General features: G+C 38.5%; 2 protein-coding genes across 4 annotated transcripts; one reads left to right on the forward strand and one right to left on the reverse strand.

Moving 5' to 3' along the window:
• Positions 1-439: 439 nt before the first annotated feature.
• ngdn (neuroguidin, EIF4E binding protein) lies at positions 440-3,992 on the reverse strand. Its single transcript, XM_058624166.1, has 11 exons — positions 3,938-3,992; positions 3,620-3,679; positions 3,015-3,086; positions 2,785-2,922; positions 2,618-2,702; positions 2,088-2,140; positions 1,792-1,909; positions 1,506-1,680; positions 1,231-1,384; positions 727-790; positions 440-557 (listed from the first exon to the last, which is right to left on the reverse strand). Exons 1-11 carry the CDS (start codon positions 3,956-3,958, stop codon positions 538-540), a joined length of 960 nt encoding a protein of 319 aa, XP_058480149.1. The 5' UTR covers positions 3,959-3,992; the 3' UTR covers positions 440-537.
• On the forward strand, positions 3,667-7,111 carry cebp1 (CCAAT/enhancer binding protein (C/EBP) 1). 3 transcript variants are annotated; one of them, XM_058624225.1, is made up of 3 exons: positions 3,667-4,312; positions 5,534-5,773; positions 5,871-7,111. In XM_058624225.1, the coding sequence occupies exons 1-3, from the start codon at positions 4,310-4,312 to the stop codon at positions 6,174-6,176; spliced, it is 549 nt and encodes a 182-aa protein (XP_058480208.1). In that variant the 5' UTR covers positions 3,667-4,309; the 3' UTR covers positions 6,177-7,111. The 3 variants fall into 3 exon arrangements, with proteins under 3 accessions (XP_058480208.1, XP_058480193.1, XP_058480200.1); XM_058624210.1 differs by having other exon boundaries at positions 3,668-4,312; positions 5,501-5,773; XM_058624217.1 differs by lacking the exon at positions 3,667-4,312 and having other exon boundaries at positions 4,977-5,773.
• Positions 7,112-12,929: the final 5,818 nt, after the last annotated feature.

A 12,929-nucleotide genomic window follows, 5' to 3' on the forward strand; every position in this document is an offset into this window, starting at 1 on the left:
GAACCACCTTTGTAGCAAATAACTGGCCGTCATTCATGTGTCAGGCCCAGAACCCCACCAACACAACATAAAACTCCCATAGTTTATTGGGTTTTGTCCAGCCACATATTCTAAACCATTTGTTTGCCTTGTGTTCAGTTAACTGGTTCTATATGAAGCTGCAGCGAGTGATTGGGACCATGAACATGTGGCAGCTTCTCAACACATAGAGATCAAAGTGCACTGAATGGATCTTGTCCTCAAATGTCTCAGATGTCCTGCTGCACATGTTCTTGTTGAATTTTGCAGCAATCTGCAGTTACTTTATAGCAGAAAGAAAAAAAAAAAAGATCAAATCTCCAGTGTCTGTAGTCTGTGTCACCTCTGACAAGGAAACAACACTGCCCTCTAATGGAGGAAAATAAAAACATGTTTTGCAAAAGTCAATGAACTCATTAAGTAAAAGGGTCACAGAATTTATTTTTAATACAACAGATATAGCAATGATACAGCGGGTGATGGTTACTGGATGTATTAACTGGTCTCCACGGGTCGGGTCTATCTGTGCTTCTTGAAAGCTGCAAAGACAAAACAAGGTTGAAAAACAGATTATTTGTTACTGTCAAGTATGCCTGTTACACAGTCATGGTGCAGTGAACATTCACATTGAAGGCAGAATAAATATGAAATAGTTTGACCCTAAATGGTCTCTTTGGGAGAAGCTGCACTGATGTGTAACATCCTCACCTTTTCTCTTTGTCTTCTTCTTCATGAGTTTCTTCTTTTTCTTGGGACGAGTGCCGTCCCCGTCCTGCATCGGAAAAGAAAGCAGCCACACGGAGAGTCGTTAAAATTAAAACTACAGGTCCATTCACTGTGAGTGGAGAGGAGTTGATGAGAAACTTTTCTATTTGTGGCTTCTCCTGTTGCCCAGCACATTAGGTGGATTAAAGAGAGGCTGGCACAGGTTGTGCTTCATATTTCACTGGTGATGTGAGAACTACATCAAATTGAATCTTATAGGCTATTTTTTCTGTTGTTTTCCTCTCATCCTCCTCAACCATGCGTGTGTTCTTTAATATCTAATTTTAAACATTTTCAATTGTTCACATTCGGCAAGGTGGCTAGTAACGCATTTCCTGTGGATTGACTGGATCAACGTGCCAAATGATTGAGGTCAGCTGCTCTGCTGGTCCTCCACTAGAGCAATGTTCCCATATCTGCAGAGTATGACGTTACTGTCCGACTCACCTGTCTGCCCTCACCACCGGTCAGCGCTGAGATGTCACTGAAGTGCGTGATACTGCTCAGCTGGCTGGACATTCCCATCATGCCTCTCTTCCTGCTGTTCTTCTGCTGCTTTGGTAAGTTGAGACGCACCATCATCGACTCCTCGTAGTTTTTCCTGCAAAGTAAAAGAAAAAAAAAGGTAAAATCAAAGTTACACCTAATAATTGATCATGTGTAATAACAATAATCACACTGCAGCTGTTGAAGAAATGTATCATGTGAAGGAGACGACAAACCTGTGCATCTCCTCGCGGCTGTCCTTTTCGGTCTGGAAGTCTCGTCTGTCTCGGATCTCCTCGGGAGCGTCACTGTATTGTTGTCTCAGCTCTTGGATCACAGAGCTTCTCAGAGCTGCTCGCTTCCGACGCTCCTCCTGAGCCTTTTTCTTGTCGGCCTCAGTCATGTCATCCTCTACAGAAGGAGAAAAACGAAGATTTCATTAGCTCTTACAACAAGTATTCAACTCAAGCTGGTTAAATCTGATAAAAGGAAGTTAAAAGAGGAAAAAAAGAAAGACATTACCATAATGCATTGGTACAATCTTGGGTGGTATATATTTCTTGCCACTAGAGTGGGCTGCTTTCTTCTCTGAGCCTGCGTTTCCTTCAGCTTCATTTTCAGAATCCTCAGATTCATTCAGCTTGATTGATCAAAACAACAATGAATCAGACTGTGGCAAATAAATGTCTCTTCACAATTTATGTTTGAGCAATTAAGACAAGGGCTGTGTGACGATTAAATGAATGTCAGTCAGGGGGAGGAAACAATGCGACACTGAGGGAATACAATTTATGATGTCGCTTTCGTCGATGACTTACTTTGCTGATGAGATTCTCAGGATTTGGACGCAGCTGCAGTGGGTCATTTTCAGCTACAACAAAAACATGAGACACAGCTGTTAAGAAGCTTTAACCTGGACTAAACAACAGCAGGTTACTCGGCAGACTACTAACTGCAGATAAACAGACCAACAACCTAAAACAACACACTTCTTTGAGTAATACTTAAGTTCAAAACTACATCTTACTTAAATTTTGTAGCATTTCTGTTACACTACAAATCATATGCATAAACATGTGTAGTAGGGCTGCAATAGTTAACTGATTACTAAATGACTTTAATAATCAATTTTATTGATTCAAGTGTAATAATTCAAACACGTTCTCTTATTTTCCAACTTCTTAAACAGCAATATTTTCTGATTTCTTTGCTCCATAAGACAAAGACATCTGTTAAAATTCTACATGCGGTTAAATTATTTAGGAAATCTCAAACACCAGCACAAAATTGTATATTTTACAGAATATTTTACAAAAACAAGAGGAAATCTTCAGCTCGCCAGTCTTACCTAAACTGCCAGTAACAGCCGTACGCACCAGTTTATCAATCTGGTACTTGAGTTTGTGATCTAGAGGTCGCATCTTCTCCAACACCTTAAAAAGAAGAGGGAAAGTGGTGAAACCTGACGAGGTAGACAGTTATGAATTTGCTGCTCTATCATTAACAATGTCTCACTGTTCTGATGGAGACCACTCTGTCCAAGGCATCGCTGTCTTTTATTTTGCCTCCTTCACTCTTAATGCTGATCAGGTGCGTGAGGTCCTGAAGGTAGAAGAGCAGCAGGTGATAGCGAAGGTCCAAGAAAGACAAACCCTGCAGAGAGAGGACACATTACAGAGAGATTTTATTGCTAATTAAATCACAACCGCAATATTTGGCAGAGTATTTTTTTTTATTCAGCTCACCTGTGATGTCTTAAATACACCATCTTTGACTTTGGTCAGCAGCTCACGGACGTGACTCGTGACCGAAACCACCTGGAGGAAAAGGAGACAGAGTCAGGGGGATAAAAAAATAAATAAAAATCCACATCTGACAATGACCGGATCTTCTAACACAAACAATATCAATGGAACAACTGCAAAGCAGAAAGTAATTTAATGACTCAACGTGAAGAAAAGACATTTTCTTTTAACATATTTGTCGAGATGAACCACGACCACACAGACTAAAGTATAATACTAACATAATAACAAATCCATTGCTCTGTTACTGAATGAGTAATATGTGTCTAATGTAAGTTCCTCTGATTTGTAATTAGACATTTAAGTTTTTTTTTTATTATTAATAATTTCAGCTTCTTAAATGTGAATATTTTCTGTTTTCTTTGCTCCATATAACAAATAAGTCATTAAAAATGACTAATGTTGGTCTGTGGACAAAACAAGACATTCAAGATCATCACTATTTCCAGGTTTGGTTATTACCGATAAACATTTTCCGACATTGTATGAACCAAACAAGTACTTGATTAATCGATTATGAAAGCAGTGTGTTATTGTCGTCGTACCTGTTCTGTGAGATTATTCAGCAGCTGCACAGCTTTGGGCAAATCACTTTCAATTAAATCCTGTTAGAAAAATAAATATACAATTTAGAAAAAGAAAAAGAAAAAAAATACTTTTACTGAAGTAGAAGACCAAGTTAGCTGGTGGCTAGCTGTTAGCTCCGTCTTTAAAACCGATGCGACTACGCCAAAACAGTGAGAGTCAGAGGTAGAATACGAATCAAATCAAATGTTCTTATTGAATACTTATATAAACTATCGTCCAATAACAACACAGACAGAACATTTTTAATAATCAGCAGATGCTTTAGCGCTACTCACGTTGTCAACAGGGGCAGCCATTTTGAAAACGCCGTTCTACGGAAGCCGCGGATGGCCGGCCGCGTGCAGCGTTATTAAAAATCGCCTTTGTGGATTGGTGTTTATGCCAGTTAAACTGAAATGTAACAAACTGTAAATGTTTACGCTGCTGAAACTCACACAAAATGAGGGACTAATGCAATTGTTTAACATCGCCGAATTATTGATTACTACATTTAATTAATATTAAATGGAGAGAGAGAGAGAGGGAGAGAGGAGAGGAAGTGATGGTTTGAACATCATCATCATCATCCTCATCACCATTATATGAGGAGAACCTGATGCCGCTGAGTGTCACACACCTCCTCAGTCACTGGACCCTGAAGAAGAGTCATGGTGAGTCTCATCTGAACTTTATTCTGCAGCTGTTGAACTGTTGAGTTTGTGTAAACACACTTTTAAACAAACAGGCTCCTCTACATCCTTTAAAACATAAAGGAAAATAAGACTTAATCTCAAAACTAACTTCTGTTGCGTTTAAAACAAGTATGACAGAAGCAAATATAGAAAGTTATCACAGAGTCTGACTCACAGCTGTCAGAAAATATTAAAAAACATTTTTTACATTTTCCTCATATTTTTACTGTTGTATGTTGTATGTTTATGTATTTTGTTTTCTATGCATGTAGGTTGCACCTAACAGTTATTTTATTTTGTAATGAATTTGCTTTTTAGTTTAGTTATTGAGGTTTTACTTGATTTAATATCCAAAAGACGAAAGGAGAAAACCTGCAATTATTCACAATTAAGCACTTGCTTAAATAATAACAACCATGTAATAAATACACTACTCTTAATGTTACTACGATATGAATCAAGTCAATTATTTAAGATATTATTATATCTTAAATTTTTCTAATTATTTAATTCCTCTCAAATATAGTATACTACTTTGTTAATTTGTTAATGAACCAAAATTGTATTAAAAAAAAAAACTTTTTATGATGTCATTCAGAGAGAATGACTTTTTTTATACCTTTTTGATTATCTACAAGTGCATTATTGCATGTGGTAGTGGTGTCTACATCTTACTTTACTTTTTAAATTAGTTTTATCCCCATTAAAGCTTTAACTGTAGCTGATGCAGGTGTTTTTTTGTTTTTTTGTTGTTTTTTTTAAACTCAAGCAAGGTTCAGATAACTTTATATGCACTGCATATACAATAAGTCTAAGTCTAAATTCCTTCATTGGTTCATGAACACACTCGATTTGAGAGCTTATACAGCATACTGTTGTAGAATGTGTCTAAAAACATTTATATAAACTGCAATATGGCATTTGAATCTAATTATTTTCTTCCTCATGAGGCATGATAAATGAATTACACTCTACTTTTACATCAAACCTAAATACATTTATTGATACAAAAGTGCATGAACTAATAAATAATATCTATTTAATAATTATTAAGCATTATTTTTTTATATTGCAGTTGGTTTGTTGTCTTCTTGGACTGTGGTCTTCTTTTAAACTAAGTGGACCAGTATCCACTAACTGTCCAATCCCTCCTGTGGATCTGTACAGATGTCTGATTCCAGGGTGTCCTCTGTCATCCAGGAGTGGGCGAATGTGTTTCCAGGTCAGACTCACGCTCTGAGCCCCGTCACCTCTGTCCAGACAGACATGGAGATGCTGCAGTACGGCCAGTCTCAGGGAATGATGAGGGAGGGCGACCAGGACAGAGTGGCCGAGCACATGATGGGACTCTCGTACCTGCCGTACTCCACATCCTGTCTCAGCAACATGTCAAACGTGGTCAGCACCAACCACCATCAGAGCCACGCCAACACTCAGCAGGTCCAAATCTGAGGCTTTTCATTTTCATGTTTTTTAAAAAAAATACTCAGAGAAGTTAAACTCATCAGTCTAAACATGTTGTGTTTGTGACCTCCAGGATTTCTCAGTTTTCCTGCGACCAACTCTGAGGGCCCCAGTGAGCAAGAGGAGCATCAGCAAGGACAGCACCGAGTACCGGCTGCGACGTGAGAGGAACAACATCGCCGTGAGGAAGAGCCGGGACAAGGCTCGCAGGAGGATCCTGCTGACCCAGCAGAGAGCAGTGCAGCTGCAGGAGGAGAACCACAAGCTGCAGATGAGGATAGGGCAGCTGACGGAGGAGCTAAATACTCTCAAACACATCCTGTCACAGCGGCACATGCAGGGAGCCGAGGAGGGAGTAGTAGGAGAGACTGGGATGTGAGCAGCGTGAGAAACATCAACGTCCAGGTCCATGCATCACATCCGTCAGTTTCACTCTCACAGTCCAAAGTCTGCTGGTGTTTTTCTGAGCAGTCACCAAAGAAGGACACGTGATGTGAATAGAAAGCCTTTTTTTAATGAATGTAATTAGTTGATTATAGTTTCAGACTTTAAAACTGTGACAAGAGAAAAGACAGGAAGTGCAACACACACCAGAGGACTCTCTAAGACAGGGGTCTCAAACTCAAATGACCTTGAGGCCACTGAGCATCTGCCGTGGCCAGTCAGGGGCTAGTTAAGAGAAAAACCTTTCATATGATCTTAAAATTATATCATGATATTCCATCAGAAATTCAAAATAAGAGTGTCTGTGTTGACATGGAGATATATAGTTCACAATAGAGACGTATAAAAATGAATTTATAATTATAATTATAAGTCGATATTAAGTGGCGGGCCACATGAAATGTACCGGAGGGCCCTATGTGGCCCATTAGCCGCAAGTTTGAGACCTCTGCTCTAAGAGCTTCAGATCCAGAGAACAGTTCAAGGCCCATATGTTACAGAATCATGGATAAATCTGACGTTTGCCAGTTACAGCAATAAAAACACATGCTAAGTAATCAGATAGTTGCAAACAAGGGTACGTTTGTCGTGACCTCTGCAAATGTGGCTACGACCCTGCACACCGGAGCATCGAAAATGCCCCACTCCAGCTGTGAATGCAGACTCGCTCTTTGATTCACTTTAACGAAGACGTTGCCTAATTATCAACCTGATACTTGCAACAGGATTTCACAACAACCTGTGGTTTGTTGAAGATTCTATAAATTCTAAGCGTCTTTCTCTGTGTAGAAAACACCCAAGTGAGCGTGGAATGTTTTCCCCTTTAATGTCTGTAAATGTGTTTTAATAAACGTGTGGTGAATACATTGTTAACGCAATACTTTGTCAACTTTAATGTTAAATAAATAAATAAATAAATAAATAAATGAATACATGATTGCCTGTGCCTATAAGAAAACCTTAAAATATGTTACACAAACGTTTGGAAAGCTGATCCTGATCTAACTTTGACATGCAGTCCACAGGATGTTTCACTGATCCTCGTCTGCATCCTCCGTCAGGGAACATGCACCTGTCACACCATTTACCATAAGTCTGTCTAGCCACAGAAACGGACGTCACGCCGTGGACCGTTGTGCACCAGCGGTTTCCCTTTGTGGGATGGGCAAGATTTCGACACAGTGGAGGACGGAGACGAGGAGCACAGAGATAGTATCAGTGCCTCGGGCTGCCAGGGCCTTCCTGTGGCTGTGATGGTAGTGAAGGGACACAGAGATAGGGGGGTGGTTGAGGGTGGGCGAGCAGGTGGTGGTGGGGCAACAAGCAAGACACACTGTTTTTTTGTTTTTTTTCATGTTATATCATTATGTCATGTTATAACGTTCCTGTTTTTTTTTCACTCTGTTAGACATCATCTCAGCGTTGTTATGGAAATGTCTGGTTTCTTGATTCTAAAACAATAGTAAATGTCACGGAAATGGCTGTGAAATTAGTAAGACATGAAAAAATGTGCATAAATGTGCCCTTGTCCTATAAATTGTTAAAAATTGGTCCCCTTATAAAAAGGTTTGACGAACACTATGTTGAGCAACAAAGACCAGAACAATAGAGATGTTCACCTCTGTTTTAAAGTAAATTCACTCTTTTTACACTTAAACCTAAAACACTCTTTCAATATAATAACAATTAAACCCAATCACATTAAAATGGATTTATTAGATTAGAGATTACAGAGTGTGAATATGATATTAAATGTAACCAAAGAGGAGAACCGATAGAACATAATGTTGTACAAAAAGAACCTCAAAACGAAGTTAAAGTTATAGTTATGTTTTTTGGAAGTAGTAACAGAGGAGTAAACATGATGATGAAGGGCCAACTAAAAAAAAAAATTCATTTACAAACATTTTTTTTTTTTTTTTACAAAAAACCTAATTTTGTTTTTGTTTTTCCAGATATGGAGAAAAGAGAAAAAAAAATGATCACCTGTAGTCTCAAGGCAAAGGTCAGTTTTTTCCCTTGGTATATTACTAATAATTACTAATTACTAATAATTGCAGTCTCGTATTCCAAATTCTAAAAATAGTCCTTATTTCTTTAGCCAGCTCTTGCCAATATAGTTTAATTAGATGACAGGCCCAAAAAATATGGAAATGCACTTCCTCCAACATTTATCTAGACCCTGAGAAGGTCACTTTTTACTTTCTTTTAATACCATGTTGTCATTTCTTGCAGAATTCTCACCACAATCTGAAATGAGTCCTGACCTGACTCTCACAAATGTCACTCCAGGTTTCTTCAGATAGCTCCAGGCCAGACTCCTTCTCCCATTTCTGTTTAATAAATAAGGTGGAATAGTTTTCAGACCTTTGTAAAGTTTTGTAAATTGTGATATAAGGTGTTTGTTGTCTTTTGGGTGATTACCGTAGTTCCTTACCTGGAGATACCTGAAAAAAACAATTTCTCCACTGATACATGTTCTTAAAAGAGATGATGAAAGGATTTCAAGAAGCCATTTTTAGATATAGTGCAATAAGATGTTATACCATTGTGCATCCATTGTCTAAATTGCATATCTTGCACGTCTAGCCAGCTTAAAGTCTGGGTTCTAATCATGTGGGTTGCACCAGTATAGCAGCTGTAAAGTTGTCTTCAATGCACAAAAGAGTCCACCTTTACCAACATTTTGAATATTTTCAGGGGTTTATTATCATGTTGTCAGACCCCCCCCCCCCCCACATATTCTTAGACATGAATGATTGCAACAGCACAGACGCTGTGTTTTGCGGCAGATCTGTGCAATAAACCTCTGAACGCTGTCAAAGTACAAACAAAACTGTCCAAAAAAAAGCATCTTAATCCATGCCATGTAAATCCAAGCATGTTCTATAATGACGACTCCCTCCATATTTTTTTTAATTGTTCACATGTGTTACCCAGTTGAAATTACTGTGAAGTTGTGGTGCAATACATACAAAACTTCTCAGGAACCATTTTGTAATCTTAGTGCAGGATTTAGAGAAAATAACATGTGGCTTTTAAAAGTCAAGTATCTCGCTGTTCACAGATCTTGTATCTATGCTCAAACACAGCATATACAGTATATTCATAATTTATGAGACAGAAAATTGCATTTCAAAACGCTTAATGCACAAATAACAATTGTGTCGTGAGACTGTGGAATAGTCAAAACACAGAACTGCAAAAGCATTCAAACATTAACCATTTGAATAAGGACGATTACCAGGTGCTGCATTAATAGATTTATTTAAATAAATGTATATCCGTTTAAACTGTGTGTACAAATGTAAATTCATTTGATTTGGATTTCTGATCAGCTGAAAAATGCATATGCTTTAGTACTTCGATATTTCTGTTGTTCTTGTTTTGTTAATGTGTTTAAAACACATTAAAATAAGAATGATGGACTTTCTTGAGGTGGGTTGTCTTTTATAAGACTGCAACAAATTTGATCTGCTGTTCACATTGCTGTACATTAATCATGTCTCTCTCCAAACAGGCAGCAACCAAGGACTAATACAATATTTAATGTACTAAATAAATAAGTACCTCATATAACTTCAAAAAACTCAAACTCTATCTCTTTTACATAATCCTGAACCCTGTTTCCATAGTTCTTTCATTATCCTGCACATTGTCATTAACTTTGTGTCCCTTAGGTGACAAACTCTTGATCTACGGATGAGAGTGAAAGTGTGACACAGTTGTGCGTTCACAGGCGCTGCTACACGTCTTTTGTTGTGCGACCGTGTCTGTTGAAATGTCCTGCAGCGTCGTGTGGGGCAATCTGTGGTCCCAGGACTGCAACATCTCCACAGAGTGAAGAAAGACTGTGTTTCACCTAATCCCTTCCAGGTTACTCAACAGCAGCAGACCCTACAAACTACACGCACACACACACAGAAACACACACACACACACACACACACATACAGCTCCAGTGAAGTGGCTCCACTCTTGTCTGTGGCAGTAACAGAGCAGTCTGTCGCTCTGTTGAGAAACACTGACTTGAATATTAACAACATTCAGACGACTAAAGCTCCAGTTCTGACACCAGAAACCTTCACTTTTGTCCTCTACATGTGTCTCAGCTCTCAAACATTTGCACACAGAGTGTTTCACAATATATATTACAAAATATGTAGTATAAACAGTATATTTGCTGTGTTTATGTTTTATAATTGGAGTTAATAGTAATAATTTAAAAGACGTTTAGAGCAGTTAAGTAGACAAACTAGCTGTTGTTGTGCAGTACCAGTTTAATATGTGCCTGTTTTTTGTAGTTGCTAATGACACAAAATTCAATTCCACAAAATAATTTGTTCTAATAATGATAACAATAATAATAATTTCTGGCAGGATGTACACTGTCAGGGAAGGGGCCATTGAGTGCAAGCTCTTTTTTCATAGTCGCCCTGCAACATGACATTCTGTATAAACATAGACTAGATACTCTCAGATATACCACATGTCACACAATTATACACAATTAAGAACAATAACTATCAAAATAAAATAATAATGAAAATTATTTCAACTAAAAATTGTTGCACCTTCAGTGCATTCATCTCCAAAATATCCCTAATATCACTCCAACACTCTCATTCTTAAATTGACTATAGCTGCTATCACAGTTATAAAGAACCTTCATAAATATCTTTGTGACATTTCATACAAATAAAGACAAAAAAAGACACTGATGATACAGAATAAACCAAACACGCAGATTGAGAACAGTCAGAGAAAGTATACACATCCATATTGTTCCAGTTCTGATAAGAGGTTTGAATTGAATGACTTCCATGTCCTTAAACAGTTTTCAGTTCACAAATGTAGTAGGTGATTGATTGAGATTTAGACAAATGGGTTTAAAACAGCAGGGTATGTATAAAATGGGACTATACTTTATACTATATAAAGTTCTGGAAAAGTATTGTTGACATCTGTGTTCTCTTTTTTTAGGCTCTCTGGACACTTTTATCTGCACTTTAGTGTGGATGCAGGTTATGGTACTCAGCCACTCTCAGGGCCCCTCGTCCCTCTCAGTTTGGGGCCCCATGACCAGTCCTGTTCCAGCGCTCCTCCATGTTTATAGCAGCAGGAGGCAGCACTCTGCTGTGTTTGCTTCAGATTCTTACCACACATGTGAAATACTTTGCTGCGATGGCACCCAGATAACGTCTCAGTCCCAGTGTCCACTGTCACACGCTCACAGTCACGACCTCCACTGTGAAATCTCAGCCCTCTCGTGATCATTTTGAGCATTTTATGGCTATTCTCTGTAGCATAGGTCTCAAACTTGTGGCCCACGGACCATTTGTGGCCCTCCAATCGATTTCATGCGGCCCGTCTCCTAATATCAAGTTACAATAAGTTATTTCTGTATGTTTTTTTGAAGAAATAAATAGATTCACACTGCATCATAAATATGTTGTTATTGTAAATTATACATTGTTCCATATCAACAAACTTTTATTTTGAAATTCGGTGAAATATCGTCACAAAGAGAGTTATTGCAAAATTGTCCACTCCCTAATGAACAGCTGATTTTTCCAAGAAAGTTGGACTTTTTACTTGACCAGCCCCTCCTGACCAGACTACATGCTCAGTGGCCCCCAAGTCATTTGAGTGTGAAACCCCTGCTTTATAGCCTTAAAGTAGATTTCTCAAAAGTGAATTCATAGATATAGGGTGTGGGTGAACAATGGCACAAAAGGAGCAAGTCAAAAAATATATATTCATTCATTTTTAATAATCAACCAGCTATTTAAAAGATGCATAATCACAAACTTACAAACTCTAAAGAGTAAATTTGTCGTTTTAAATCATCTCTCATCCACTTTTTCAGTCTCAAACTCGCCACATGAATCCAAATTTGTCGTGTTGCTGCAGTAACATAAAATGGAGTGTCGAGTGTTGTCCCGGTCACCTTTATATCATTTTGTGCTCATTGCTGTTTGCACTCAAGCACTTAGCAGGTGATGTCACTTAAATCACACTTGTGCCGCGTTCACGGGAACAAATTGTGTTGGTGCCATCAAGTGTAGGTCAGCTGTCATAACCAGGCCATAGAATAGACGCTTGTTCATGAAAACACTGTAAGGGAGTGTTTCAAACTACAGTATATTTGCTGTCTGCTCTGTAGGATAGACTAACTCCCCTCCATATAATAAAAGGCACAAACATTAAATGACTGTGATGAAAAACACTCATTGGTTTATTTCCTGTTTTATTTATTATTAATTTGGCTACTGTGGCTGCTCAAGACTGGAGAAATGAAAGCACGGACAACTCCTTGTGCATCACTCTGCAATAAGCCAGACTGTTGTACATCAAAAGCAGAGTAGACATAGTTGTTAGGTTTGGGCTGCTGTGAGTGCAGCAGAGTAATAAATAAATTATATACGATAAACGAGAGAACAGTGTGTCACATTCCCAGGCTTTGAAAACGACATTTGAACAATGTTATATTCATGAGAAAAGCAGCCTGAATCATGGTGGAGCTGTAGATCACTGTGTTAGTGTGGCTCCACCAGGCGGTGGATCAGGACTACAAATAGGCCTTCTGTCGCAGAGAGCACACAATGGACAGATGTCTCACTCTGCCACTGGCTCTGTGTACCACCTCTGCCATTATTTCCATCGTCACGATCTCTGATTACCAGTG

Source organism: Solea solea, chromosome 1, assembly GCF_958295425.1.
Source record: "Solea solea chromosome 1, fSolSol10.1, whole genome shotgun sequence".
Taxonomy (NCBI): Eukaryota; Metazoa; Chordata; class Actinopteri; order Pleuronectiformes; family Soleidae; genus Solea; species Solea solea.